General features: G+C 56.2%; 16 protein-coding genes across 16 annotated transcripts; 9 read left to right on the forward strand and 7 right to left on the reverse strand.

Moving 5' to 3' along the window:
- Nucleotides 1–79: 79 nt before the first annotated feature.
- On the reverse strand, nucleotides 80–1,345 carry BDY17DRAFT_326216 (proteasome regulatory particle subunit; the record flags this gene model as incomplete). The annotated part of the gene is made up of 1 exon (XM_033737478.1): nucleotides 80–1,345. One exon carries the CDS (start codon nucleotides 1,343–1,345, stop codon nucleotides 80–82), a length of 1,266 nt encoding a protein of 421 aa, XP_033588103.1.
- A 208-nt stretch (nucleotides 1,346–1,553) lies between these two features.
- BDY17DRAFT_253832 (putative beta-galactosidase) lies at nucleotides 1,554–4,763 on the reverse strand (the record flags this gene model as incomplete). The annotated part of the gene is made up of 2 exons (XM_033731375.1): nucleotides 1,554–2,694; nucleotides 2,758–4,763. The coding sequence occupies 2 exons, from the start codon at nucleotides 4,761–4,763 to the stop codon at nucleotides 1,554–1,556; spliced, it is 3,147 nt and encodes a 1,048-aa protein (XP_033588104.1).
- Nucleotides 4,764–5,242: 479 nt separating this feature from the next.
- Nucleotides 5,243–7,029, forward strand: BDY17DRAFT_355228 (Alpha/Beta hydrolase protein). Its single transcript, XM_033738261.1, has 3 exons — nucleotides 5,243–5,438; nucleotides 5,494–6,615; nucleotides 6,676–7,029. Exons 1-3 carry the CDS (start codon nucleotides 5,391–5,393, stop codon nucleotides 6,895–6,897), a joined length of 1,392 nt encoding a protein of 463 aa, XP_033588105.1. The 5' UTR covers nucleotides 5,243–5,390; the 3' UTR covers nucleotides 6,898–7,029.
- Nucleotides 7,030–8,325, reverse strand: BDY17DRAFT_301498 (chaperonin 10-like protein; the record flags this gene model as incomplete). The annotated part of the gene is made up of 4 exons (XM_033734257.1): nucleotides 7,945–8,325; nucleotides 7,529–7,892; nucleotides 7,289–7,478; nucleotides 7,030–7,234 (listed from the first exon to the last, which is right to left on the reverse strand). The coding sequence occupies exons 1-4, from the start codon at nucleotides 8,226–8,228 to the stop codon at nucleotides 7,032–7,034; spliced, it is 1,041 nt and encodes a 346-aa protein (XP_033588106.1). The 5' UTR covers nucleotides 8,229–8,325.
- A 507-nt stretch (nucleotides 8,326–8,832) lies between these two features.
- Nucleotides 8,833–10,367, forward strand: BDY17DRAFT_312237 (alkaline-phosphatase-like protein; the record flags this gene model as incomplete). The annotated part of the gene is made up of 2 exons (XM_033735608.1): nucleotides 8,833–9,208; nucleotides 9,259–10,367. The coding sequence occupies 2 exons, from the start codon at nucleotides 8,833–8,835 to the stop codon at nucleotides 10,365–10,367; spliced, it is 1,485 nt and encodes a 494-aa protein (XP_033588107.1).
- A 34-nt stretch (nucleotides 10,368–10,401) lies between these two features.
- Nucleotides 10,402–11,431, reverse strand: BDY17DRAFT_190043 (apolipo protein O-domain-containing protein). Its single transcript, XM_033730000.1, has 2 exons — nucleotides 11,203–11,431; nucleotides 10,402–11,146 (listed from the first exon to the last, which is right to left on the reverse strand). The coding sequence occupies exons 1-2, from the start codon at nucleotides 11,383–11,385 to the stop codon at nucleotides 10,505–10,507; spliced, it is 825 nt and encodes a 274-aa protein (XP_033588108.1). The 5' UTR covers nucleotides 11,386–11,431; the 3' UTR covers nucleotides 10,402–10,504.
- A 508-nt stretch (nucleotides 11,432–11,939) lies between these two features.
- Nucleotides 11,940–13,295, forward strand: BDY17DRAFT_301503 (uncharacterized protein). Its single transcript, XM_033734258.1, has 2 exons — nucleotides 11,940–12,555; nucleotides 12,609–13,295. The coding sequence occupies exons 1-2, from the start codon at nucleotides 12,052–12,054 to the stop codon at nucleotides 13,254–13,256; spliced, it is 1,152 nt and encodes a 383-aa protein (XP_033588109.1). The 5' UTR covers nucleotides 11,940–12,051; the 3' UTR covers nucleotides 13,257–13,295.
- Nucleotides 13,296–13,400: 105 nt separating this feature from the next.
- On the forward strand, nucleotides 13,401–14,691 carry BDY17DRAFT_301504 (uncharacterized protein). The gene has a single exon (XM_033734259.1). It carries the CDS (start codon nucleotides 13,466–13,468, stop codon nucleotides 14,492–14,494), a length of 1,029 nt encoding a protein of 342 aa, XP_033588110.1. The 5' UTR covers nucleotides 13,401–13,465; the 3' UTR covers nucleotides 14,495–14,691.
- A 13-nt stretch (nucleotides 14,692–14,704) lies between these two features.
- BDY17DRAFT_301505 (MAPEG family-domain-containing protein) lies at nucleotides 14,705–15,778 on the forward strand. Its single transcript, XM_033734260.1, has 2 exons — nucleotides 14,705–15,496; nucleotides 15,579–15,778. Exons 1-2 carry the CDS (start codon nucleotides 14,941–14,943, stop codon nucleotides 15,656–15,658), a joined length of 636 nt encoding a protein of 211 aa, XP_033588111.1. The 5' UTR covers nucleotides 14,705–14,940; the 3' UTR covers nucleotides 15,659–15,778.
- Nucleotides 15,779–17,517, reverse strand: BDY17DRAFT_301509 (uncharacterized protein). The gene is made up of 4 exons (XM_033734261.1): nucleotides 16,687–17,517; nucleotides 16,328–16,635; nucleotides 16,207–16,262; nucleotides 15,779–16,147 (listed from the first exon to the last, which is right to left on the reverse strand). Exons 1-4 carry the CDS (start codon nucleotides 17,047–17,049, stop codon nucleotides 15,945–15,947), a joined length of 930 nt encoding a protein of 309 aa, XP_033588112.1. The 5' UTR covers nucleotides 17,050–17,517; the 3' UTR covers nucleotides 15,779–15,944.
- BDY17DRAFT_301510 (uncharacterized protein) lies at nucleotides 17,501–18,486 on the forward strand. The gene is made up of 2 exons (XM_033734262.1): nucleotides 17,501–17,977; nucleotides 18,036–18,486. The coding sequence occupies exons 1-2, from the start codon at nucleotides 17,732–17,734 to the stop codon at nucleotides 18,420–18,422; spliced, it is 633 nt and encodes a 210-aa protein (XP_033588113.1). The 5' UTR covers nucleotides 17,501–17,731; the 3' UTR covers nucleotides 18,423–18,486.
- A 97-nt stretch (nucleotides 18,487–18,583) lies between these two features.
- Nucleotides 18,584–19,937, reverse strand: BDY17DRAFT_253789 (P-loop containing nucleoside triphosphate hydrolase protein; the record flags this gene model as incomplete). Its single annotated transcript, XM_033731374.1, has 2 exons — nucleotides 18,584–18,805; nucleotides 18,861–19,937. The coding sequence occupies 2 exons, from the start codon at nucleotides 19,935–19,937 to the stop codon at nucleotides 18,584–18,586; spliced, it is 1,299 nt and encodes a 432-aa protein (XP_033588114.1).
- A 381-nt stretch (nucleotides 19,938–20,318) lies between these two features.
- Nucleotides 20,319–20,894, forward strand: BDY17DRAFT_326228 (Prefoldin; the record flags this gene model as incomplete). Its single annotated transcript, XM_033737479.1, has 5 exons — nucleotides 20,319–20,376; nucleotides 20,429–20,499; nucleotides 20,551–20,675; nucleotides 20,728–20,788; nucleotides 20,844–20,894. The coding sequence occupies 5 exons, from the start codon at nucleotides 20,319–20,321 to the stop codon at nucleotides 20,892–20,894; spliced, it is 366 nt and encodes a 121-aa protein (XP_033588115.1).
- BDY17DRAFT_301516 (putative MYND Zn-finger protein) lies at nucleotides 20,786–22,322 on the reverse strand. The gene is made up of 2 exons (XM_033734263.1): nucleotides 22,082–22,322; nucleotides 20,786–22,031 (listed from the first exon to the last, which is right to left on the reverse strand). The coding sequence occupies exons 1-2, from the start codon at nucleotides 22,208–22,210 to the stop codon at nucleotides 20,928–20,930; spliced, it is 1,233 nt and encodes a 410-aa protein (XP_033588116.1). The 5' UTR covers nucleotides 22,211–22,322; the 3' UTR covers nucleotides 20,786–20,927.
- On the forward strand, nucleotides 22,074–23,231 carry BDY17DRAFT_190189 (uncharacterized protein). The gene has a single exon (XM_033730001.1). It carries the CDS (start codon nucleotides 22,520–22,522, stop codon nucleotides 23,120–23,122), a length of 603 nt encoding a protein of 200 aa, XP_033588117.1. The 5' UTR covers nucleotides 22,074–22,519; the 3' UTR covers nucleotides 23,123–23,231.
- Nucleotides 23,232–23,407: 176 nt separating this feature from the next.
- Nucleotides 23,408–23,686, forward strand: BDY17DRAFT_236512 (uncharacterized protein; the record flags this gene model as incomplete). Its single annotated transcript, XM_033730305.1, has 1 exon — nucleotides 23,408–23,686. A coding segment is annotated over one exon (279 nt), but the record flags the coding sequence as incomplete, so codon positions are not given.
- Between the last annotated feature and the right edge of the window lie 496 nt (nucleotides 23,687–24,182).

Below are 24,182 nucleotides of genomic sequence, written 5' to 3' on the forward strand. Positions count from 1 at the left end.
AGAGCGGTCTTGGTTCGATTAGTAGTACCGCCTGACCAGCGCTATGCTGCAAAACACGTAGTGTACAATGCCGTCCTGTCTACTTGTAAAAGTCGAACTTGTCCGACTCTCCTCCGCCCTTGACCTGACTGGTATACGCATCCTCCAAATCTTGCTGAATGATGTTGTACCGATTCTTCCTCACCGCCCGAAGACCCGCCTCTTGCATCACAGCCGCGATAACCGCACCGGAAAGCGGGTCGTTGCGCACAATCAGAGAGTCCAAATCGACTTCAGGGCTCAGGCTCATTTTGGACGCGATGGTGGAGAAGATGAGTCGACGCTCGCGGCGATCGCGAAGGGAGGGGAATTCAATCTTCCGATCGAGACGACCGGGGCGGAGGAGAGCGGGGTCGAGGGTGTCGGCGCGATTGGTGGCCATGATGACTTTGACGTTGGACGTTTGGTCGAAGCCGTCCATTTGGTTGAGGAGTTCGAGCAGGATGCGCTGCACTTCTCTGTCTGCGCCGGTTTGCGCGTCGAAGCGTTTGGTCGCGATGGCGTCGATTTCGTCGATGAAGATGATGGCCGGGCTGTTTTCGCGCGCCATGCGGAAGACGTCGCGTACCATGCGCGGCCCTTCGCCGAGATACTTTTGCACGAATTCGGAGCCTACGACGCGGATGAAGGAGGCGGTGGTGTTGTTCGCCACGGCTTTGACGAGCATGGTCTTGCCGGTGCCAGGCGGGCCGTAGAGGAGGACGCCACGGGGCGGATCGATACCGATTTGTTTGTAAAGGTCGAATTGCGAAAGGGGCAGCTCGACGGCCTCGCGAATCTCCTGCTTCTGCATGTCAAGTCCGCCCACGTCGGCGTAGGTCACGTCCGGCTTCTCATCTGCACCGAGCATGGCGATGCTGCTGTCGGCTTCTGGGGGCAGGATGTCGACGAGACTGTTGGAGTGGCGGTGGAGGGCGACGGAGGAGGAGGGCTTGAGGAGTTCGCGGTCGAGGGTGCTGAGGATGCGGACGACGTAGTTGCTGCCGGTGCTGCTTTGGACAATGCCGGTGTTTTGGTCTATCGCCTCCATGAACTGCCCGATGACGAGCGGCACGCTTTGGATGCGCTTGATCTCCTCCTGTGCCCGCACCAGCTCGCGTTTGAGACTCCGCTGCTCATCTTTAATGTACTCTTCTTGCAGTTTGATGTACTCCAGTTGGCGCTGCAGCTTCTTGTACGTCGCGTATTGGTCGTCGGAGTCTGCGAGGCCTTCGATGGTGTCGATGTTGGCGATGGCGGAGGAGGGGACTTGTCGTCTGTGAGGTGCTTCTGTGGTGGTGGGAGAGAGGACGTCGGCGGCGGCCATGATGGCGGGTGCCAATGGTGAGAGGACGAGGGACTGGGTGTGTGAGGGTTTGAACAGCGGCAAAGAGCGGATGGATGGGGTTGATGTTGATGAGAGGGTGAAGTTGATTGAAGTGTTGGCGTGGAGGCAAGCAACGTTACGAAAGCGCGGCGTCTTGATGCCTGAGGCAGCAACTCTTACACAGCACTTCATCGATTAACAGTCACGTCTATCTAGCAATACTCTGCAGACGAAAAGCAAACTCCACCTCCTCGCACTTGACTTGCACATCCTCTCCAATCCCCGGCCCACAAGCTCCCGTTCCTACGCCTGAAGTAGCAACATCCAATCTAGCCAAACACACTTGCTCCTCCACCAAATCACACGGGTGCCGCGCCTGGTCCAACACGGCAGGCGAGTAGTAGCCCGCGGCCCAGGAGAACTCGTGCACATCGTCTAGTCTGGTGGCTCGCACACCAAAGCCGGATTCGTTCACCAGCTGAACCCATCTCGTGTCCATCCGGTTGCCTGATTCTTGCGGGACTTCGTAATTGGTGAACAAATCTTTGACCGGCGAGGTGTAGATTCCCATCTTCTGCGAAGCTTTCTTATCAGGGTAAGATTCACCGGGTCCGGGGCCAAAGTACTTCGCTTCGGCAAGCTTCTTGTTGAGCTTGAGATCCAGACCGATGCGCGGCAAGGTCGCTGGATTGGAGCCATGGGGCTTGAGCTTTGCCTTGATATCGATGGCGCCATCTGCCGTTATGTTGTACTGCATGATTGCATCAAAGCCAGAGTACAGGATTGGCGGGCTAAGGTACAATGTGCTGGTGACTTGCACCTCGTCTGGGGAGAGGCGCTTCACTTCCATCGACCGGAGTTGGGAGGTCATCGAGTCGAGACCGAAGCGCTTCCAGTATGGGTCGGTCGTAGGCCGATCATTGTCGGTCGGTGCTCTCCAGAAGCTGGGGATGAGGGCGGGCAGGCCTGGCGAGTCGGACACGAGAACGTCCTTGCCGTCTACCGTCCATGATTGTATGTGGCCCCTGGCTGCGTCGAAAGTGACCCGGAAGCCGTCGTTGCCAATGACGCAAACGGTCTGAGACTGGTGGATATTGAGACGGTGTGGCCAAGCCCTGACAAGCGAGACGTCCTTTATCGCTGGATCGTGAGAAAGCGCATGTTGATGCCATGCAATCTCGTGACCGGCATCGGCCCAGGCTGTTGCATTTGTTTGACGAAGACTGACTGTCAGCCAGACTTCTCCATCCACCAATGTTCCTGCTACGTTCGTGGGCAGAGAGATGGAGCCGCATTCGCCAGGTCGGATTTCTGGTAGCTCCAAGACTCCGGAGGAGATCAGGGTGGCACTGCTTCGTAATTAGCTCGGTCCAGCTGTCTTCTTGATAGATAGCACTCACTCATCTGCAAACTTCTCGACCTTGTAGATCGCGGTGAGATGATCCAGTCCGATGAAGTCGTAGCAGTTTTGCAGATGAAGCTTTTTTCCGATGACTTCTATCCTCACAGGCTCAATGACCTTCTTGAGCTCCACCAACCCCGGCGTGGGCGTGTGGTCGCTGAAGCAAAGACCGTCCATCACGAAAGTGTCGTCGTTGGGCACATCACCGAAATCTCCGCCGTAACCGTAGAATTTCTTCCCGTCCTTGCCCTCGGTCAATAGCCCGTGATTCGCCCACTCCCAGATGAAGCCGCCTTGCAGTCGAGGATGCTCACGGAAGGCCTTTTGATAGCCCTCGAGATTGCCTGGACCGTTGCCCATGGCGTGAGCGTACTCGCAAAGCACAACGGGTTTGTCGTACTTGCCATCCACCACCCCTTCTTCCTTACACAACTTGATCAACGTCTCGACGGAGGGATACATGTAGCTGAACACATCTGCGGACAACGCCTTCGCATCGCCTTCATAATGCACCGGCCGGGAGGGATCGACAGACTTGACATAGTCGTACATGGCCTTGTGGTTCCGCCCGTAGAATGATTCATTCCCCAGCGACCACATGATGACCGAGGCGTGGTTCTTGTCGCGCTGGACAAGGCACTTCATGCGGTCGAGGTACGCCGCCTCCCAGGCCGGATTGTCAGAGGTGAAACTCGCAGCCTTGGGAAAGGTAAGCTTCTTCCTCTCTCCGTAGTCCATGCCTTCTGGGATGTCGAGTGGGCGAGCAACGGCGTCGTAGAAACCATGGCATTCGAGATCGGCTTCGTCCATGACCCATAGTCCCAGCTCGTCGCAGAGGTCCAGCATCCGTGGATCTGGGGGGTAATGTGAGGTTCGAAGGGCATTGATGTTGTGACGCTTCATTTGGAGAAGATCCTGACGGATGAAAGAGAGTGGGACAGCGCGGCCAAAGTGTGGGTGGTGGTCGTGGCGATTCACGCCCTGAAGGAGAATGGCTTTTCCATTCACCCGCAGCAGGCCGTTCTTGATCTCGACTTGACGGAACCCGACTCGCTGGTGGAGCTGTTGGATCTGCTTTCGATCAGAGCGGGATGTGAGGGTGATTTCCAAGTCGTAGAGGTGTGGGGTTTCGGCAGTCCATTTCTTTGGATTGGAGACATGAATGCTGTGCGACACCTGGCCAAGCTTGGTGGATGAGGAGAATGCGGTGTGCTGCACAATCTGTGAGTTCTTCGATGGGTCTCGTAGCGAGAGGGCGATGTCGGCTTCGTGTTGTAAGTTGACCTCCAGGACGACTTCAAGCGTGGCATCCCGGTATTCCGCGTCCAGATGGGTCTTTACAAAGTGGTCTTCAATTCTCGAGGATGGCAGCGCTAGCAAGTACACATCTCTGAAGATGCCGGAGAGCCACCATTGGTCTTGGTCTTCGATGTACGATCCATCGCTCCACTGATAGACTTTCACGAACACTTCATTGGCGACATCTCCTTGCACAAGATCAGTGATATCGAATTCGCTCGAATTTCGTGAGCCCTGGTGGTAGCCGACAGCCTGGCCATTTAGCCATAGATGGAAGGCGGAATCCACGCCCTCGAATCGCAGGAGGATTGTGGAGGACGGGTCCCAAGTGTGGGGCACGGTAAATCGCCGCCTATAAGATCCGGTGGGGTTCTCGGTCGGCACATGTGGCGGACATACTGGGAAGGGATAGACGACGTTAGTATACTGTGGACGTTCGTAGCCTTGAAGTTGCCAGTGACCGGGTACATCGATGGAACGCCACTCAGCCGGAGCGTCGGGAGTCAGATCAATGCCCTCGAGGTCGGAAGAAGAACTTTCCGGCGTGAAGCTTGCCCGCGATGTTGTGACAGGATCTGGGGCGTGCAGAGGAGTGGAGGCGTAATGAAAATCCCACGTGCCCGTCAGCAGGACCCTGTCCGGCGGGAGGTGATACGCTCGAGGAGGCAGGCGGTTCCTCTGAAAGACTTGTTCATTCTGGTAATCTGGGGGCGGCATGGCGCCGGCGTGTGAGCAGACGGGCAAGGACACCGATGCTGACGCGGTGTGCATACAAGGGCAGAGGCGGTGATCTGCTTATGCAAGGGGCCCAGGGGAATTGTGCTTGCCACGTGGACCGTCTGATTCCGTCCGACTCAAAACAGCCGGATGGAGTCCTCAGCCTTGAACTATTAACTGCCGTGATGATGGGACCGCATCCGGAAAGAATCGAGCGTGCGTGAGAGGGTCTGTTGAGGGTGTGGAGTCACTGGCGGAGTCGTGGGCCGTGGTACTGCGCCTCGGTATTTGTTGCTGGGTATTAAGCGGTCTCGTTCCAAGGCTCGACCAATTGTGTCAATGATGAAATGGAGTGTGGCACGGTGTTGCTCAAGTCCTTTCCGAATGCGGTAGTCCTCGGGTCGGCTGACACCGCGCAGATCATTCCCGATTAGGAAGTCTTCATATATTTCTCAACCTCAGCCCTAAACGACGCACCACTTCACTCTATCACACGAGGCTAGCAGCTGAATAATTATGAGGCCCACGGTCGTGAGATCATAGGCAGCCATGGGGAGACATAAATGGCCGTCGTAGCCCGCCATTTGTCTCCTTTCGATCCTTCAACGCGCTTTCCCATAATCCATCATGCTGTTCTCAAAGTCTTTGCTCCCCGTAGGGGCTTCGATGCTTATGGTACGCAATGTCGGCCACACAAGTCATTCCACCTACTAACAAGTCTCCTCCCCAGCTCTTCAGCCAAGCATATACCAAACAAGTCGAGTCCGAGACGTACGATCCAACCGACTATCCCATCTTCCAGCTGTCGGCCGACTCAGATCAAGCCTTCTTCCTCGAAATCCCCCTCTCTCTCGCCGAAGCAGAGGGCTCCAACACCGGCGAGCTCCTGCGCATCGCCACGCAGATTGTGCCAGGCAGCGAGGAGAGTGTATACCCCGCCTTCTACCCGTTTGCCGAAAAGATCAACGCTCTGGCCGAGAGCATCAATGCGACTGTTGACCCTGTTGGGGCTCGCGAGAACTACTTTCATGCCTCGACGTACTATCGCTCGTCGGTCTATTATCTCGTCGCCAACCAGAGCGATCCGCGACTCGTCTCTGTCTGGCAGCAGGCGATTACCGCCTTCAACAAAGCCATCGCGTTGCTGCACCCGGCGCCTGGAGAGTCTTTCACTGCACACCAAACGAACAGCTCCATTGGAGCGTACGATATTCCTGGCTATTTCTACAAGGGCTCGGCAAGCAACACCACCCAGCTGCCCACCTTGATCGTCATGACGGGATATGATGGCTCCCAGCAGGACGAATTCCACCTTGCTTGTGCGGAGGTGTTGCGTCGCGGCATCAACTGCGTTACACTGGAGGGGCCCGGTCAGCCGACTCCGATTCGCTTTCAAAAGATCGGCTTCATCCCCGACTACTGGACGGCGCTGACTCCGGTCGTGGACCTAATTACCAACCGCACCGACGTCGATACGTCCAAAATTGTCCTGCTAGGCGACTCATTCGGCGGCACGCTCGCGCCCATTGCCGCTTCTCGCGAGCCCCGCTTGTCGGGCGTGATTATGCTCGACGGCCTGGTGAACTTGCAACAGCAAATCGGCCTATCCCTTGGCAAGCTAGAGGATCTCTTCAAATCGGGCAATGCGAAAGAGTTCAACGCGGAAATGGAGGACGTGCTGATCAACAACCAATCGCAACCCATCGGCGACCGCTACATTTTTCAACAGGGGCTGTACACGTTCAATACCACGTCACCCTTTGAGTGGTTCACGCAGCTGGGTGACATCAAGGTGACCCCGGAGGTTGTGGAGGGCGTGGGAGACAGGCCCGTCTTTATTGCTCGAGGCCAGGTGAGTGCTGTGCGGGCTTTACAATGTGACACGAAGTGCTGACAAGTCGTGTGCTCCCAGGACGACAATCTCACCGGCGTGCAAGCCGTCTACGCCCGCGACATGTTCATCAACAACCGCACCAACGGCGTCAATCTCACGACCTACCAGGAGTTCTTGACCGATTTGGGCGCCGGCGAGCATACGTCGATTGGTGCCGAGACGCAGATTTTCACCGCTTTTTCGGCGTGGCTGAGCAAGATCTGGGGTGATTATTTGTTCACCGACGAGCAATCGTACTGATCGGGACGGACACGAGGCTGGAAACAACGATTGTACACATTCCACGCCCGACTAGACTTTGCGCAGATTGTACGAATACTCCGTCAAGATAGATGTGCTCGTTCAACAGGAATTATATAATCATCAACGTGTACTCATGAAATGTTCGTAATCACGACCTTTTGCGCGCTCACGCCCTTTTTCTGCGCGTCCAGTCCGGCTTGGACTGATCGGAGTTCCTCGCCCACAATCAACGCGCTTGGCTCCGGGACGAGCATGCCGCTTTCGAGGGCTTTGGGCAGGAACTTCCGCCAGATGTATGGGCCGATTTCGTTGGTGAAGATATTGGCCGCCGCGACTGTGGGGTTGTTAGGCAGACTGGTAGCCGCGGGGTTTGGACGGCACGACTTACTTTGCTTCACACGGACGGAGTCGGGCACGCCCTTCTCAGGGGCGCCTCTGACGGTCACAACGATGGCTTTGCCCTTTGTCCGGTCCACGATGCGCGCGCAAGACTCCACTGCACCGTCAGCCCCAACGGCGTGGTATGCACCCGCGACTGTTCTCCCATTTAAAGCTTCGACAATTTGATCCTCGACGTCCTGGCAAGCATTAGCGAAGGCCGGGTTGTCTGGAGGGAGTGTATGCTTACATCATCGTGATAATCAAAGCATTGCTTCGCCCCGAGTCGTTTGACATAGCCAAAGTTCTTTGCGCTCGCCGTCGTGATGACTTCCGCGCCAGCGGCCACAGCGAGTTGAATCGCGCAGGATCCCACACTACTCGAGCCACCCCAAACAATTACTACACGACCCAGATCCTCAAAGTCTTCTTTGGGGAATGGTAGAGCGAGGAAGTCCTTTTGAAAGAGACCTGCGGAAGCGGTGGAGATTCCAAGGGGAAGGACGACGCCTTTGGATGTCGGGATGGAGTAGGGGAGTTCGGCGACGGCGTTTTTGTGTACGAGGGCGTATTTTTGGAAGCCGCCGTAGAGAGCACCACCGCTGCCGGTGTTTCTACAATCATTTCATTAGCAATTACCAGTACTTCCGAAGACATTCAGCATACGCAATGACTCTCTGTCCAACGCGGAAGTCCTTCACATCATCCCCCACCTCCAGAATCTCACCCGCAGCATCGCGGCCAAAGATGGCGGGGTAGTCAATATCAAATCCCGGCGGTGGCGAGTCCTGTAGAATCCAGTCGATCGGATTGACGGCGACGTCGATGATTTTGATGGTGACGTGGTCCTTGGGCGGGGAGATGTATGGCGCTTTGCTGACAACGAGCGGGCGCTGGGCCTTTTTGAGTTGCCAGGCCGCGACGTTCTTGGGCTTGAAGATTTCGTTCATGATGGGGAGTGAGAGGGGGAAGATAAGATGGACTTCTTACCTCTGACTAGGCAGAAGGATGGCAGACAGCTCTCGATTGATAATCAGGCGGTGATCAATGAGGTGGTTGGTCCCGTACCTGCAGCCTGAGCCAGCATGTGGAGGCGGGGTGAGATGGATGCCTGAGGCAGTAAAGATGCCCCAGGCTCGTCAAATGCTTGAACGCACGTGGTCGACTTCAATCCGTCAGCAAGCCTTGCTTGGCCGCCGCTACTTCCACGCTATTCCCCTCTCCCTCGACTTCTGCTCGGCCGAGCTTTCTGCATCAAGTAGGAGGGACAGTTTCTCAGCTTCTGCAGGGCCGATCGAATGTGTTTTTTCCCATCCATTGACGCCATTGCCTTTCACTAGGCATCTCCTCCGAGCACGTTGTTCACTCATGGCCTTTGAATGGCCTCAAGAGTCGTCTTTTGACATCCTCAACCTACGCTATGCATCTTGGCATCTTTTAGACACCGCAGACCCTGACTCGTTCACGACGGGCACTCTGCTATATAACATGACCGCCATGGCGCGGACACCGTAGGTTTTCTTGCGTAAGTCTTCTGCTTCGATCTCTTACACAATGGCCGTCTTGTCTACTATCCTCGCTCTCGCCGCTCTCGGCGTCCCCTACCATGCTGCCGCTGCTTGGGGAAGCAATGGAACCTCGAGCAACGGCACCTTCAAACATGTCATGATGATTAGCGTCGACGGCATGCATCCCAGCGACGTTGCCAAGTGGATTGCGCTTCGTCCGCAAAGCAATATCTCTCAGTTGATTGAGCATGCCTACCAGTATACCGATGCGTACACCTCTGCTCCATCCGACTCCTTCCCCGGCACTGTTGCCCAGTACACTGGCGCAACGCCGAGGACGACGGGCATCTGGTACGATGATACCTGGGATTGGACGTTCTGGCCGCCTTCAAGCAATTGCTCAGGACCCCCCGGAGCGAATGGTACGAAGCCTCATGAACCATCAAAGTAGGCTTTGCTAATTCCTGCACAGTGCTTTTCGATGAGACCATCGACTACAACAGCACCGAGCTGTTTTCAGGCGGCATCGATCCGGCCCATCTGCCACAGAGCCTCGTCAACGGCACGTGTCAACCCATCTACCCGCATCAACGACTCCGCGTCAACACCATCTTCGAACTCATCACTGCTGCTGGCTACCAAACCGCCTACACTGACAAGCATCCTGCATATGATGTTGTCAGAGGCCCCAGCGGCACAGGGCTGACCGTTGGCTACTTTCCCGAGATTGCTGCGGTCAATACCACTCTCTCCGAAATCATCCCATACGATCAACTGCACGTCAACGCCTGGCTGGACTGGATCAATGCAACCACCCCCGTCAACACCACTATTTTCAACGGCAACCTGACCGAAGTCCCCACGCTATTCGGCGGCAACTTCCAATCCTTGTCGGTAGCCCAAAAGACCATCGGCTACGACAACGACACCTCCAACTCCCTCAGCGCCGGCCTGATCGAAGCCTTTGAATTCGTCGACAGCTCCATCGGCGCCGTGATCAACGACCTCAAAGCAAAGAACCTCTACGACGACACCGTCATCGTCGTCGCCTCCAAACACGGCCAAGCACCCATCCAGCGCTCCCTCTACCGCGCCATCGACCCCACCGCCGTCAACAACAACACCGGCGTCCCCTACGCCTGGATCACCACTGACGACATCGCCCTCATCTGGCTCAACAGCTCCTCCGACACGGCCAAGTGCAGAGAGAACTTGTTGGCCAACGCCACCGCCGTCGGCATCCTCGATGTCATCTACGGGCACAACCTGACACACTCTGGCTTCGGGAATCCGCAAATCGATCCTGCTGTACCGAATCTCATCGTCCAGCCGGACTTGGGCGTGGTGTACACCACTTCCGTCAAGGATGCGGAGCACGGTGGGTTGAGTTACGATGATCGCGTTGTCGCGTGCTTCCTTAGCAACCCGAGCTTTGAGAAGAAGACTTTCAACCAGACTGTTTATACGACGCAGGTGGCGCCGACGGTGCTGGGGTTGTTGGGAATTGTGCATCCGCTGTTGCAGGGTGCGGCTTCGGAGGGGGTGACGACGCTGCCTGGGTTTACCTCGTTGGCTAGTTAAGGTGTAGTCGACACAGGAAGTATGATTGAGATAGACACTCCTTTGAAAGGATCAAAAGCTAGTGTAATAAAGATGTGGTGCGATAGGGACGAGTATGTACAGACTACACCTCGTATCAGTACAAATGCAGGCTGCCATCACCGCCCCTTCCTCACCCACTCCTCCACCGATTCCCGCGCGCCCTGCACCTTCTCCTCCGCCATGGCCAATCCCATCTGCGAATGCGCCTTGCCCGTCTCAATGAAATGACGCACCCCACCCACAATCCGCAAATGATTATCCCGGACAACGGGCCACCGCTCCTCATACTTCCACACCAAATCCCCCACATTCCGCGTCGTGTGCGGCACCACATAGTACGCCGTCGTGACGCCCGTGACGAGCGGCGTGATGGCGCGCAGCACAATGTTGCGATTGCGCGACAGGATGCTGCCGGCCATTGTGGCGACGAGAACGTAGATCCCACCAGGCAGGAGTTTTTCATTACTCTCTTTCGGCGGCGCGAGGGAGGCGATGGTGGAGGTGAAGTTGTGCTCGGCGTGCATGACGCGGTCCATGCCTGCGTTGACGGCGTCTTCGGTTTTCGCTGCGTAGCCGTGCAGGAAGACGCGGCTTTTTTGGATTTGAGTTGCCAGGCGGTCGGTGGGGGACGGGGATGGGGAGGAGGGGGTCTTTTCTTGCGGGGTGGAGGTTATGCCTGATGCTGGGGGTGGTGTTGTGGCGGAGATTTCGTGGAGGGAGGGCGTTTGGGGTTGAGAGTCGTAGATGGGTTTCCGGCGCTGGGGGTCCGCGTTAGTGGGGTGGATAGAGTGGAACGGTGGACTTTGCTGCGTACTATCACTGCTATCGGATCTGATGAGGGTTCCTCGGCGTAGACGGATCGCCTGGGGTAGAGGGCCAATGCCGTGGTGAGGCCGGCCAAGGGTAGGATGTGCTGGGGTGGGTCAGCTCGATGTCCCTCCGTGTGACGGTTATTGTGAAGAGCACTCACCTGCCGTAGCAGCGGAGCGGCGGCCATGATATGGGTTGACAGGTTGAATGCTCGCAATGAGGGGAGGATGTCGTGCGGGAAAAAGTAGGGACGGAGGAGCTGCAGCTCCGGCGAGCATTGATGAAGAGTCGGCTAACTTGCCGCATGTAGTTGCTGCCAAAACATTCTTGCCTTCGACAGCGATGCTGGACTTCTTCAGACTACAATCACAATGGTCTACAAATCACCTGGAGCACTCGATGGTACAAACGTCGTGAAGCCACTTGCTCTTCATGTTCCTGAAGGCGGAAAGACTGTGACGAACCAGCCAGCTCGACGTCTCGTCCCGGATCGCATGGCCTTGCATCCCGGCAGTGAAACTACATGGTTGCGGATCATTGAATCGCCCTCATAAGAAGAATATCGGCAGGAGCCATTCGCTGTATCTTTGCAAGTCCGTCGGAGCCACTGCGTTGGTTAGAGACATCGGCAGTCACCTCGCGCGCCCTCGACACTGCCTCGGACGTTAGAAAAAGCCGAGCTGAGCGTTCGGAAGCTTGAACTTTCCGCCCACCCAATCTTTGCCCTTCAGCGCGACTCGTGTGTCCAACTAACCTCCGAAGAGCCAGGATATAAATATGTAACCGTTCCCCAGATCAAGGTAGGTCTCCATATACCCTCCTTCATCATTCTCATCCAACCTTGTCGAGAAGAATGCCAACGGCCACACCCGCAATCGCCATCCTCGGCGCTGGCCCCAGCGGCCTTATGCTAGCAAGACTGTTAGAAGTGAAGCAAATCGACTACGTGGTCTTCGAACGCGACGACTCCGCCACAGCCGTCGGACAAGGAGGCACTCTCGACATCCACACCGGCAGTGGCCAGACTGCCCTCCAGAAAGCCGGGCTCTTCGACAAATTCAAAGCTTCGGCGAGATATGACGGCCAGGCCTTCAAGGTGGTGGACAAGGATGGGAACGAGGTGTTGAACATGACGCCTGACGGACGTGAGGATAGACCGGAGATTGATCGGAAAGAGTTGCGGCAGTTGCTGCTGGACTCGGTGCCTGCGGGGAGGATTCGATGGGGGCATCGGGTGGAGAGTGTTTACCGGGATGAGAGCGGTTCGATGGCCGTTCGTTTCGATGGTGGGCGTGTTGAGGAAGGATTCAGACTTGTTGTTGGAGCAGACGGCGCATGGTCGAAGGCCAGATCGTTGGTTCGTATCATTCTCTTCATTGACTTCATCGCATACTTATTCGACACTTCCAGATCACTCCGGCAAAACCGCAATACTCGGGCATCAGCTACCTCCAAACATCCATCCAAACATGCAACCCCAACTACTTCCGGGTGAGTCGGCAGTGCGGAACGGGGATGTACATGGTGATATCCGACGCGAAATCCATCATCGTGCAGCGCATGGGGAACGGGTCCTACAATGTTTACGTCTCCCTGCATCTGCCGGAGAACTGGGCCAGGCAGGAAGCGCAGCTGTTCAAGTCTCCCGACTTCCGAACGCATGTCATGACGCAGTACTTTGCCGACTGGTCGACACACGTCACAGATCTAGTCAGGCACAGCGACGGCGAATTCCATTCCTGGCCGCTGTGGTCGCTGCCGCCCGATAGCCTGTCGTGGGAACATGTACCTGGCATTACTTTGCTCGGCGATGCGGCACATCTCGCCCTGAGCAATGGAGAGGGAGTGAATTGCGGGATGTACGATAGCCTGCAGCTGGCCGAGGAGATTGAGACGTGCGGGATGGCGAATCTGGACGAGGCAGTGAAGCGGTATGAGGAGAAGATGCTGCCGCGAGGAGTTGAGCATATCGAGGATGGGAATCAGATGCAGGGCATGTTTCATGCGCAGGATTCGGTGGTGCAATTCAAAGTCTGGGCTCAGTCGATGGGTGCTTGAGAAGTGTAGCGATTAGATAGATCATACAGTATAGATGCATTTCCGATGCTCAGCCTTTGGCGTCAAGTCGTCGCCCCACCTCCGATCTTCGGAAAGTTTAGTCAGATCTGCCAGCGCCACCATCGACATTCAACCTCTCATCTACATCCACCTTCCAATGGAGAGAGACACAACAGGAAGATGGTCTTCCTAGTTCGTATGCCCCGGTCATGCTTATGAGGAAGTCTGCCGTCCTGATCAACACTCTTGCAACCATCAACGCCGTCCCCTCCTCGGTGTACGGATCGTCAACGTCATCATCCAGCCGGCAGAGGAAGAGCACACGACCACGACAATGTATCGCAAACGAGCGAAGAGCATACGCGACGATAGCCGGTGACAACGGCAGTCAACGAGAACATGTCGACCACGAACCCCATGCCTGGCCGAAAGCGCCAAAAGGCCAGCCGCATCCCACGCCGTATCAGATCCTCGCGATGAAGTCGACCGCTACCTACTCCAAGACTCGCTACTACGAACTCGTCAAACTCTACCACCCCGATCGAGGCAGTAGTGCGCCATCATCGCCCTCACACGATCTCCCTCCTGCGGTGAAACTCGAGCGCTACCGCCTCATCGTAGCAGCGCACACCATCCTCTCCGACCCCACCAAACGCAGCGCTTACGACCGCTTCGGCGCAGGCTGGAACGGCCGAGCAGAAGTAAAAGGAGCAGGGAGCAGCGGATACACATCCAGCGCAGAGAATCCCGCCGGCCCCTTTAGCAGAAGCTGGAACGACCCAAACGACCCAATCTGGCAGAATGCAACGTGGGAAGATTGGCAGAGATACTGGGAGTGGCGGGCGAGTCGCGAAGCAGGAGGCAGTGCGGCACGTCCTCGCCCCGCGCAGGCTCCCGTGTACTTTCGCAACTCCTACTTTGTCGTGCTCGTTGCTATTCTGGCGATGATTGGGTCGACGGCGAACTCGAAGCGCGCACACGACGCCGGGACGTATTTTATCGAGCAGCGGGATTTGATGCACGATCGGACGGCGAAGGAGTTAAGAAGGGTGAAGCGAGAGGCGGAGGGGAGTAGCTCGCGGCAGGACCGGATTGATTGGTTTTTGAGGAATCGCGATGCCACGCTGGGGTTTGGGAGTGCTGGGGAGGCGGAGGCGTTGCGGGAGGAGAAGGCGGAGAGGCAGTTGGGGGAGCGGGAGGTGTGTAATAGTGAGGAGATTGGGAATGAGGGGGGTTGATGGAGATGGGATTGAAGGTTTACGAACATTGAACGAGTGCCATGGCTGGCTGGGAGCAATCAGGCATTGGCAGGTGACGAGCTACCACGCGTCGATGTCTACAGGAGGCGTGGTGCAAAGATAGACAAGCCTTGCATATACACACAATAGAGTGAATGCAATGATCACGTGCAACGACCGCAAAAGTCGAAGCTGACATCATCACCCCCATATCTCCAGTCCGACTCCAGTTTCCCAATTCCCGGGCGATCGATGGAAATTAGGCCCAGACCAGGCCTTGCTACCCGCCCCTCGGCAACGCGCCAAAAGGAAAACCGAGGCAGCGCGCTTCGTCATTCGCCAGCGCCTCCGATCCACCGCGAGCTCTGGCGTCACCGTCTCCAGACGGAATTTGTCAATGGGCGGGCCTGCGATGGCGACGGGTATACGGGGGGAGGGGCGGGCAAATGAGGTGCCCGCGGAGCAGCACGACATTACGGTTCTGGGCATTGAAGAGGTATATAGTTGGTTGGTCGGGCCCGTCGTCATTTCTTTCCTCTTGCAAACATATCCATCCTATACCTATACCTATACCATATCCATCAACCACATTACACAACATGGCCGACACCGCAACCGTGCTGGGACTGGGCAAGGTCCTGCCCGTCACCGCCTCCTTCGCCATCCCCCTCGTCCTCACGCACTCCCTCCTCTCCCTCAACGTCGTCAAGACGCGCATCGACCTCAACACCTGGCAGGGCGACAAGGTCATCACCAAAGACGGCAAGGCCGCGCAGGGCATCACCCAGCCCGACGGCAACACCTACGACCCCCTGTTGATGGCCACGCGCATCCACTCCAACTTCAACGAGAACGTGCCCATTACGCTCGTCCTCGCTGCGCTGGCGGAGATTAACGGTGCGGATCGGAGCAAGTTGGCGGGTTTGTTGGCTGCGTTTACCCTCATTCGCGCGTCGCATGCGATTGGCTTGGGCAAGGCGACGCAGCTCTTCCGTGCTATTGGTGAGTTGGACTCTTTCCTTTGAGTTGTAGAGGTGAAGTCGATCATTTAGAGTGACTGTCTTGCTGACGCACGATTTGTAAGGGTACTTTGGCACCCAGGGTGTGCAGATTGGTTTGGCCAGCTGGATTGGCCTGTTGGTCAAGGGCTACTGGGGATTCTAGATGGTCAAGAGTGTGACCAGAAAGAGATGCAATTGTAGGATGAACAAATTGTGAAGAAGACTGTACAGAAGCTCGATATCAAGATACACACACCGAATTGCTCTCATCTCCAACAACTCAACTCCAGAACCTTGCGCTACTTGTCAAAACGAGTACACTGCTAATATTGATACAAAGGTAAGCGTACTGCAGACAACATACAATAGACCCGACCTGCGCTGGCACGAATACTCCTCTTTTCCCACCGTGTGCCGATGGCAAGGCGACGAGAACCAGGCTGTGAGGGTCACCAGGGCCAATCACATCTCAATCGGCATCGACACACTGCGCCTCCACATGGGTGACGGTGTTCTTGACGTCTCCAAGAAAGCGGAGTTTGCTCAAGGCCTCGTTGACATCGCCGATGACGCTGCTGCAGGCGAAAGACTCTTCGCCCCCCTCGGAGGTGCCGCTGAAAGTCATCTGCGACGAGAGGCCGATGTTGGAGTCCTGTCAGTTTGACGTTAGCGTGCACATTGGAGCTCTCGGATGTATCCTGCTACTCTTACGTCGGGGCTTCTGTTGTATAGCGTAGCCTGGATAGAGCTGACTACATGGCATTGAGGTCTGATGGACAGTTAGAGACACTCAGGACGTATCGAGCAATGGCTAACGCACATGGGATACCAGAAGAGGTCAGGCGGAGGAGGATCAATCTCTCGCCATCGGATGGGGTCGTGGAAGAATGCCGTCGCCACCTGAGTGCATTGACTCGTCTTCAACAGCGCAGTGTTGACGGCTGTCATGAGAGCTTGCTCCGAGACGCTGTTGCCCAAGGTTCCCGTCATTACAACGGTGCTAGTGGCAACGCTTGATGAGCCTCCAGAATGCGTCCGATTGAACTTGATGTGTTCTTGCGTCGCAGAGTCGCAGACCAAACCGCAGTCCGATTTCATCAGCGGGAGGAAGTTGGTCTGGTCATAATCGCCAATCATGAACTATCAAGCCGTGAGTGGCGTTCTCTCACATTCGCGCTGGTAGTGGCTTACCTTTTGAACCCCCAAGAGGAGCTGCATAACCAACGTCGTTGTCGGCGCCGCTTCTTCTGTACTGATAGGCATGGGCGTGCTCTTCGCCGCGCATTCCCATGTCGTCTTGCCATCGGGTCCGACCGTTCGACTCGCGCCGGCTTGTACGCCCCCGTTGCAAGTGCAGCTGGAGGAGGCGGGATACGTTCTCCCACTGATCGTGAATGCCGGTGCACCCACCAGAGCGCAGCTGGTGACTTGTCTGGCGAAGACGGGACTGGGTGTGATTCGGGTGGACGGTGCTAGCGTTGTCGCTGGTATCGTGGGCCGTATGATTGCTGACACGGCAAAGCCTGTGCTTGCTAAGATGCAAAACCACCTCATGTTACTCAGGGTTGTTGGCTGGAGGCTTCGTAAAGTATTCACGGTGTCAGATCGTACGACTGCCGCTGGACGACACACCGTCTTTTCCGTCGTTGCTGGAATACATATACGATACAGACTGTAGCGCCCAAGGTTATCCGAAACACAGCGGCACGCAATGCACCGCCCTTGAGCATCTTCGAGACTCAGCCTTGTCGTTTAAAGCCACTACACAGCCTTGTGAGATTAAGAATTCTCTGTCCCAGCGCTTAGACGGTGTGTGTGTAAGGCAACAGAGCCGTCTCCCAAGATGACTGTACTGGTTGTCGACCTTGAGCCGGCGTCAAACGAAACGTTGGAAGCCGGGCAGGCCTGTCGCCTTCAAGAGATCGATACAGCGTTGCCGCGCCGGCAAAAGGACAGCAATATAATTAGCACAGGCGTCTAGCGCGCGGTCTCATTGGCGAGAAAGCTTTGGAAGAACGGCTGATGCTAAAGGCATTCTATTTAACGCGGCTCGGAGGGAGTGAAGTCGAATGCGGAAGGTGTGAAGCCCCACTTTGCGCTGCTAGCCGCCCGCAGCCTCACGCTGAAACTCAGAGACACCGGACGATATCTAGATGCGGGCCGGCGCTTGTATGATTAATATAAGGGGAATCTTTGCTCTGGACTCAAAAGGTAGCAGAATGTCAGTCGTGTAACGATGCTCGCTCAAACTGCATACTTGGCGGCGTTTCTGATCGCAGTCGGTGCTCAAACTCCAACGACGAGCAGCAGTCCTTCGCTCTCGGCTCAGACGACGACGACCTTTTTCCTTCCACCAGAGGCCACGGATAATGGATTCGCAGCAACGATAGTCAAAGCCGATGCCTGCGCAACAACAGTGGGCTTGGTGTGCACCTCTGGCAGCGAAGCAGGGGCTTTTGTCCTGTGCGGACCTGATGTCACGGTGCGCAGTTCCGTCATGCTCTACGTACCTCACCGTCCTCTCACTAACAACCCAGCAGGCTTACGCAACATATCTCGGAACGACCAGCTTCACGTTTTTTGCGCAAGCGAGCATGGGCCCCGACATAGGGACGTACATGCAAGGCTGCCAAATCGACGGGACAAAGAGGGCCGTGTGCAGCACTACCACTCGAGTCTCAACGCACGGCAAGACTTTATTGCAGTCTGCGACGACGACGTTGACGGGGCATGAGGTTCACTTCGCGCAGGTTCTTGTTACCGCGGGTGCTGCGAAGCTGCGGGGTTTGTCGACGGCAACATCGTCTTGCGCCGCCGCGTTGACTGCAACATCTGCGGGGGCTGCTGCTACGGGTGTTGCTCGGCAAGCAATCATGGCGCTGGGAGTACCTGGGGCGGCGGCATTGCTGGTGGGTGCAATCGTGTAGCACGGTGAATTCACGGCGAGTCTAGAGGATCAGCGGCAAAGGAGAGTTGAGCCATAGCAGAAAGATGTAGCACCAGTACCGTAGCGTATGACTGATAAACGACAACATAACGCTCAACGCAATCCATCTCCCAACGCCACCCAGTGCTCAACCTCCCTCCCTCACGCACCCTCGGATCCAAACTCCGCCGTCCATTCCGTATTCCGCACCAAGTCCGACTGACTGACCGTCGGCCGCGAAGCCTTGATTGCCTTGACAAAGTCTTTGACGAGCAGCGGCGGCTCGAGTAGTTGGTCTGTCTCGATCTCCGTCCAGTTCATTTCGAGCGCGCCGTCGTCGCCGGGGGAGCAGGGTGTTAGCTTTTCTACTCCGTCGACGGTGACCTGAATTCACTCTCGTTAGTAAATGGCGTCCCTTCGATGCGCGTCCACCGCTCACCTTCTTGTAATGCGTCGCCGTCTGGATCTTCCGCACCGGCTGCATCAACGCATCCTGCACTGCAATACTGATATCACTCCCAGAATACCCCTCGCTCAGCTTCGCCAGCGTCCGATAATCCTCCGCTTTCAGCTCACACGGCGTGCTGCCCACGCTGAGTTCAAACATCTTCATGCGCGCCGGCATGTCGGGCAAACTGATGTGCACTCTTCGCTGGAAACGACGGCGAATGGCCATGTCGAGCTGCCAGGGGATGTTGGTGGCGCCGAGGATGAGTACGCCGCGTGAGTCCTTGCCCACACCGTCCATCTGCACTAGCAGCTCGGTTTTGATGCGGCGGGAGGCTTCGGATTCGCCTTCACCACGAGGACCACAGAGGGCGTCGATTTCGTCGATGAAGATGATGCTGGGTTTGTTTTCGCGGGCGAGGGTGAAGAGCTGCTTGACCAGTCTTTCCGACTCTCCCATCCACTTGCTGACCAGATCGGACGAGCTGACGGAGAAGAACGTGCTGTTTGCTTCCGTTGCGACGGCCTTGGCCAAGTACGACTTTCCTGTCCCCGGAGGTCCGTACAGTAGAATGCCCTTCCACGGCTGTCGCTTGCCCGTAAACAAATGCGGGAACTTTGTGGGCAGAATGACTGCTTCCTTGAGCGCCTCCTTCGCTCCCTCCAACCCAGCCACATCCTCCCACTTGATATTCGGCTTGTCGGTCAGAATGGCCCCGGCCAATGCACCCCTCAACTTCTTATTCTCCGGATCCTCATCCTCATCCTCCTTGCCCGCGCCCCCGCTACTCTTCCCATTTGACCCCATAGCCGCCGGTTTCCGCTTGCTGCTCTTATCGTTGTCGGCCAGGTGGTTCTTCAGCTTCTCCGCGCGCTCCATGTACTCGCCGGCTTTTTGGCGGATCATCTCCTTGCTCTTGGCGTTCTTCTCCCATTTTAGCGCCAGCATGAACAGCTCGAGGGATTGATAGTAGAGTTGGTAGGCTTTCTCGTACTCCCCCGCGGTGTCTTGCTCGATGGCTTTTTTGACCACGTCGATGGCGCGGCCGAGGAAGTCGGTATTGGACATGGTGGGGGGAAGGTGCTGCTGTGCGCAGCGGTGGGTGGGGGTGTTGGAGGGTGCTTTGGTCGTCGGTGTTTGCCTCCGGAGGGTCAGGTAGATGCGGGGTGCTTGGTTGTGGGCTCGATCGGGGAGGGAAGGGTGGCGGGAAGGATGAGTGGGAGAGTTAGATCTCAGTTTGCAGCATCGCCAGTCCGCCCGTCGAGTGTGGTGGATCGTCTGAAGTGGGTGTTGTGCAGGTGACGTTGGTGGAGGTGACGCGGGATGTGTTGGCGGGGCGAGGCCTTCTCGGCGGAAGCGGCCGACGCTGCGTTTGGAATATCGCAGACTTCACCTCCTGCCCGATGCCAAATCGTCTGCCTCTTCAGCTATCCAGACCGCCGCTTCAAAATGTCCGACTCGCAGAACCTTCGCGCCCTTTCGGATGAATACGAGAAGTTGCAAGGCGGTGTGTTTCATCTCCTCTGCCTACTTGGACCCCTCGCTAATGAATACGCCAGATCTAAGTGAAACCGTCCAAGCACGACAGAAATTGGAGAGCCAGTATACCGAGAATCAAGGCGTTCAGAAGGTATGTGAGTATCAAGCTGGCCTGGTTGGCGGGGACTGACCATTTCCTCAGGAATTTGCAGGGTTAGAAGACGACGCCAAAATCTACAAATTGGTTGGTCCTGTATTACTGAAGCAGGACACGGTGGAGGCGAAAAGTACGGTTGATAGCCGACTGCAGTACATTGACGGAGAGATGTAAGTGTGCTTATGTTATTTGTCGTGATACTCTGGCTGATTGAGGCGATAGCAAACGAGTGGAAGTCAACATCAACGCACTCCAGAAGCTCTGCAGCGAAAAGCGGGATCAGGTGAGCAATGGTTTTATCATGAGCTACAGGAAGGTCAATCTCTAACTGATGGCAGATTATGCGAATCCAGTCCCAGCAGCAACAGCAGCAAGCACCTCCCGCGTAGTATGCGCCAATTCGAATGGAATACTGCTCGGCATCATCGCTTTTTCTCACTCACCACCTCCTCCCACTGCACGCCCACCCACTCCTCCACATATCCCACTTGGCCCTCTTCTTTGCCCTTCTCGGTGCAATCCGAGCTGCACACACATACAATGACAGTCCCCCACTCCATCCCGTCCACGCCCATCTCATCCGCCTCCAGCTCCGTGATGGCATGCGGGGTGAGTTGAAGCTCAAACGATCGTCCAGCTCCACACGACGGACATCTAGGCACTCTCGACACGCTCGAGCCGTTTAGCGTGGACGACGTCTGCACTTTGGCCTCGGAAGCATGCGAGAGTACCCTCCCAGCCGCGTCCGACTTGGAGTACAGCAACGGCTGGCCGCCAAACTCATACCGAAGGATCTGCTCGGGATTCTGCGAGAGTCGATCGGCGAAGTGCTGGAATGTTTTGTCCATGGCGCTTTCAAACGCAGCTTTGTCTTCTGCTGCGCTGCTGCTGCCACCGCTTGCATCTTCAGTGTCGAGTCGAGCGTTGCCGGGGACTGTGGCTGGTTCGGGTTCGAGGTACTCCTTGTCTGCGTCGATGTGGTAGGATGGATAGGGAGATGGATCTTGTTGCCATGGGGTTGATGGGATCTGGGGTGCTTGTGGAGAGGGTTTTGTAGTTGTTGAAATGCGAGCCTTTTCGGCGAATGTCTCATTGAGGCTGGGTTCGCTCTTCGCTGTGGTTGTTGCATTGGATCCCGCCGCTGCAAACGGGTTGTTGCTTGCACTGGATGAGCCTGTCGTACTGAAAGGATTATTCTGAGCCGGCGTTGAAGATTTGGCACCAAACAGTGTTTCCCCAAGGTTGACAGCAGGCTGTGCGCGTTCCTCTGCCTCTGACTTGGTTTCGTGACGTTCAGCAGTGGAAGCCGGGATCGCACTCGCTCGCACCGCCCTCAATGCCCGGACACAACCAGCCTTCCGCCTGCACGGCTTCCTCCTGCATCCAAACACGTACAACCGGCGCTCATGGCCCGGGAACCACTCTGGAAGGTCGGCATACAGTTGCAGCAATAGACTCATGACCCCATTGCAAATCTTGCAGGTTGCGTAAGCGTCCGACGGGGCAGTCGTACCGTCGAGCCAGACCTGAATGCTTCGATTAGTACGTGTCGTTCATCCTGCGGGGCTCGACATACAGGCCGTCCGCCAAGTTGGCTGAAATCATCGCTCGTCGCCTCCTTCGATGCGTAGCCGAGCAGCACGTTCGTCTGAATGTCGTCACCTCGCACATCCTCGTCGGATGAATCTGAGTCGTAGTCTGCCATGATTGCGCCTGATATTATCGAACAGCCTGGACGTGGGTGTCCTTGGACCAGAAATCCGATGCAGGGAAAAATGGACGGATAGAGTTTTGGCAAGTCAAGTCAAGCCAGGCAACCACAGGTGGGGGAGCTTCAGCCGTCTTCTGTCCGCCCGGCGAGAGAGCGCTGCTGGCTCTCTTTTATATCATCTTATCGATCGAGGACGAATCATCGTCGGCATCGCATTCAACCACAAGGCAACAAAAGCAGCTCTGAATATCTACGTCGTCGCCCGACGACAACACTCCGACTCGCCACTCCACGGCTTACAACATGACAGGCCTCCTCTCGCTCCCACCGGAACTCCGCGACGAAATCTACACCTACATCGTCGACACCCCCACCGACAACATCGCCGCGTTTGAAGGCCAACAAGAACTTGCTCAAAGCCGCCATCTTCGAAATGTAGCCGCGCAGCCCGCCATTAGCCGCGTGAATAAGGAGATCCGCGCGGAGGTCCTGCCGCTCTTCTACAAGCGCAACGACTTCCTCGTCGAGCTCTCTCAGCCCGCCGACTTAGAGCTTGCAAAAAGGTGGCTACAGGCTATTGGTGATGCGGACGTGAGGAGTTTGAGGTGGCTGACGCTGTGTGGGTGGGGTTTCGTGAATCTGGGGTCATGTAGACGTGCGAGGAGGATCAGGTGTAATTTCTGGGTGAAGGTGCGCTTTGATTTGATGCAAGGTCAGCTGGAGTTTGACGACGAATCGGAAGTGTCGGATGGAGAAGAGGGGGGAGGAGGGAGGAGGTTGCGTAAGGATATAAGGCAGCTAAGGGAGTTTTACCAGAGGATGGTAGAGGAGAGGAGGAGGGAGGGTAGAGGGTTTACCAGGGAGGGTTTGAGTGGGTTGATGGATATCTTTCAAGCATTTCTGTAGGCAGCGGTAGGTCGGAGAACTCGCTAGCTAGATTGCAGCATGATACTGATGTCCTTGTCTCTTGATGCAAAGCACCAGGGTGTCGCCAACGGACAAGAGAGTTTTGGCAAGTGCAGCCTGTCCCGCCGCTTACCCCTCCCCGCCACGCTGCGTTTCATAGACGGAGGAGCTTCTAATAACTCTAGGATGAACAATGTAAGAATCATCTGCTTCAAAGAAAAGGTCGTGAGTCGCTACCCATCCAAATCAGTCACGCTACGACACCCCTCCAATATGACAGCTCTACCTAATGGCCTCCTCTCGCTCCCGCGTGAACTCCGCGACCATCTCTACACCCACCTCGTCGACAAGCGCCACAACATCATCACCATGTGCAAAGAGCACCGGCACAGGGCCAGTGAGATCAGTGCCGCGCAACCCGCCATCAGCCGCGTAAACAAGCAGATCCGCGCAGAGGTCCTACCGCTCTTCTACGCGCGCAACACCTTCTTCGCTAATCTGTCCTTGCGCGAGGAGTTGGAGATGACGAAGAAGTGGCTGCGCGGCATCGGGGATGCGAATCTGGGGTGTCTGAGGTCGCTGATACTGCAGGGGACGAGTGTGCTTTATACGTATGGAGGGTGTAGAGGGTCGTACTCGAGGTGTCAGGTCAATTTCGCAGTTCAGGTGTCCTTTGACTTGATGCGGGGTGAGCTGCGGATTGAACGCGAGTCGGAGGCGTCGAGGGCAGAAGAGTCGGGGAAGATGCGTAAGGCTCTGGGCAAGTTGAGGGAGTTTTATCACGGGATGGTGGAGGAGAGGAAACGGGAGGGGAAAGAGTTTGGTGTGGAGAGTTTGAGTGGGTTGGTGGGTGTTTTTCATGAATTGTGTTGGGATGATTACCTCGGAGAGTCCCCGACGGAGTGGGCGAATGATTGATACGGGTGTCCTCTCAAGTCGCTTTGCCCTGTACTCGGGCATGGTGAATGCGACGGCATTGTCGTGCTGCGATTTGGCAGACACCGCTCGTGGTGGAGTTGCAGAGCTCGCCAGGTTTCGGTGATTGAAGGAGTGATAGCGC

The sequence above is a fragment of the Neohortaea acidophila genome (assembly GCF_010093505.1).
Source record: "Neohortaea acidophila strain CBS 113389 unplaced genomic scaffold BDY17scaffold_8, whole genome shotgun sequence".
Lineage (NCBI taxonomy): Eukaryota > Fungi > Ascomycota > Dothideomycetes > Mycosphaerellales > Teratosphaeriaceae > Neohortaea > Neohortaea acidophila.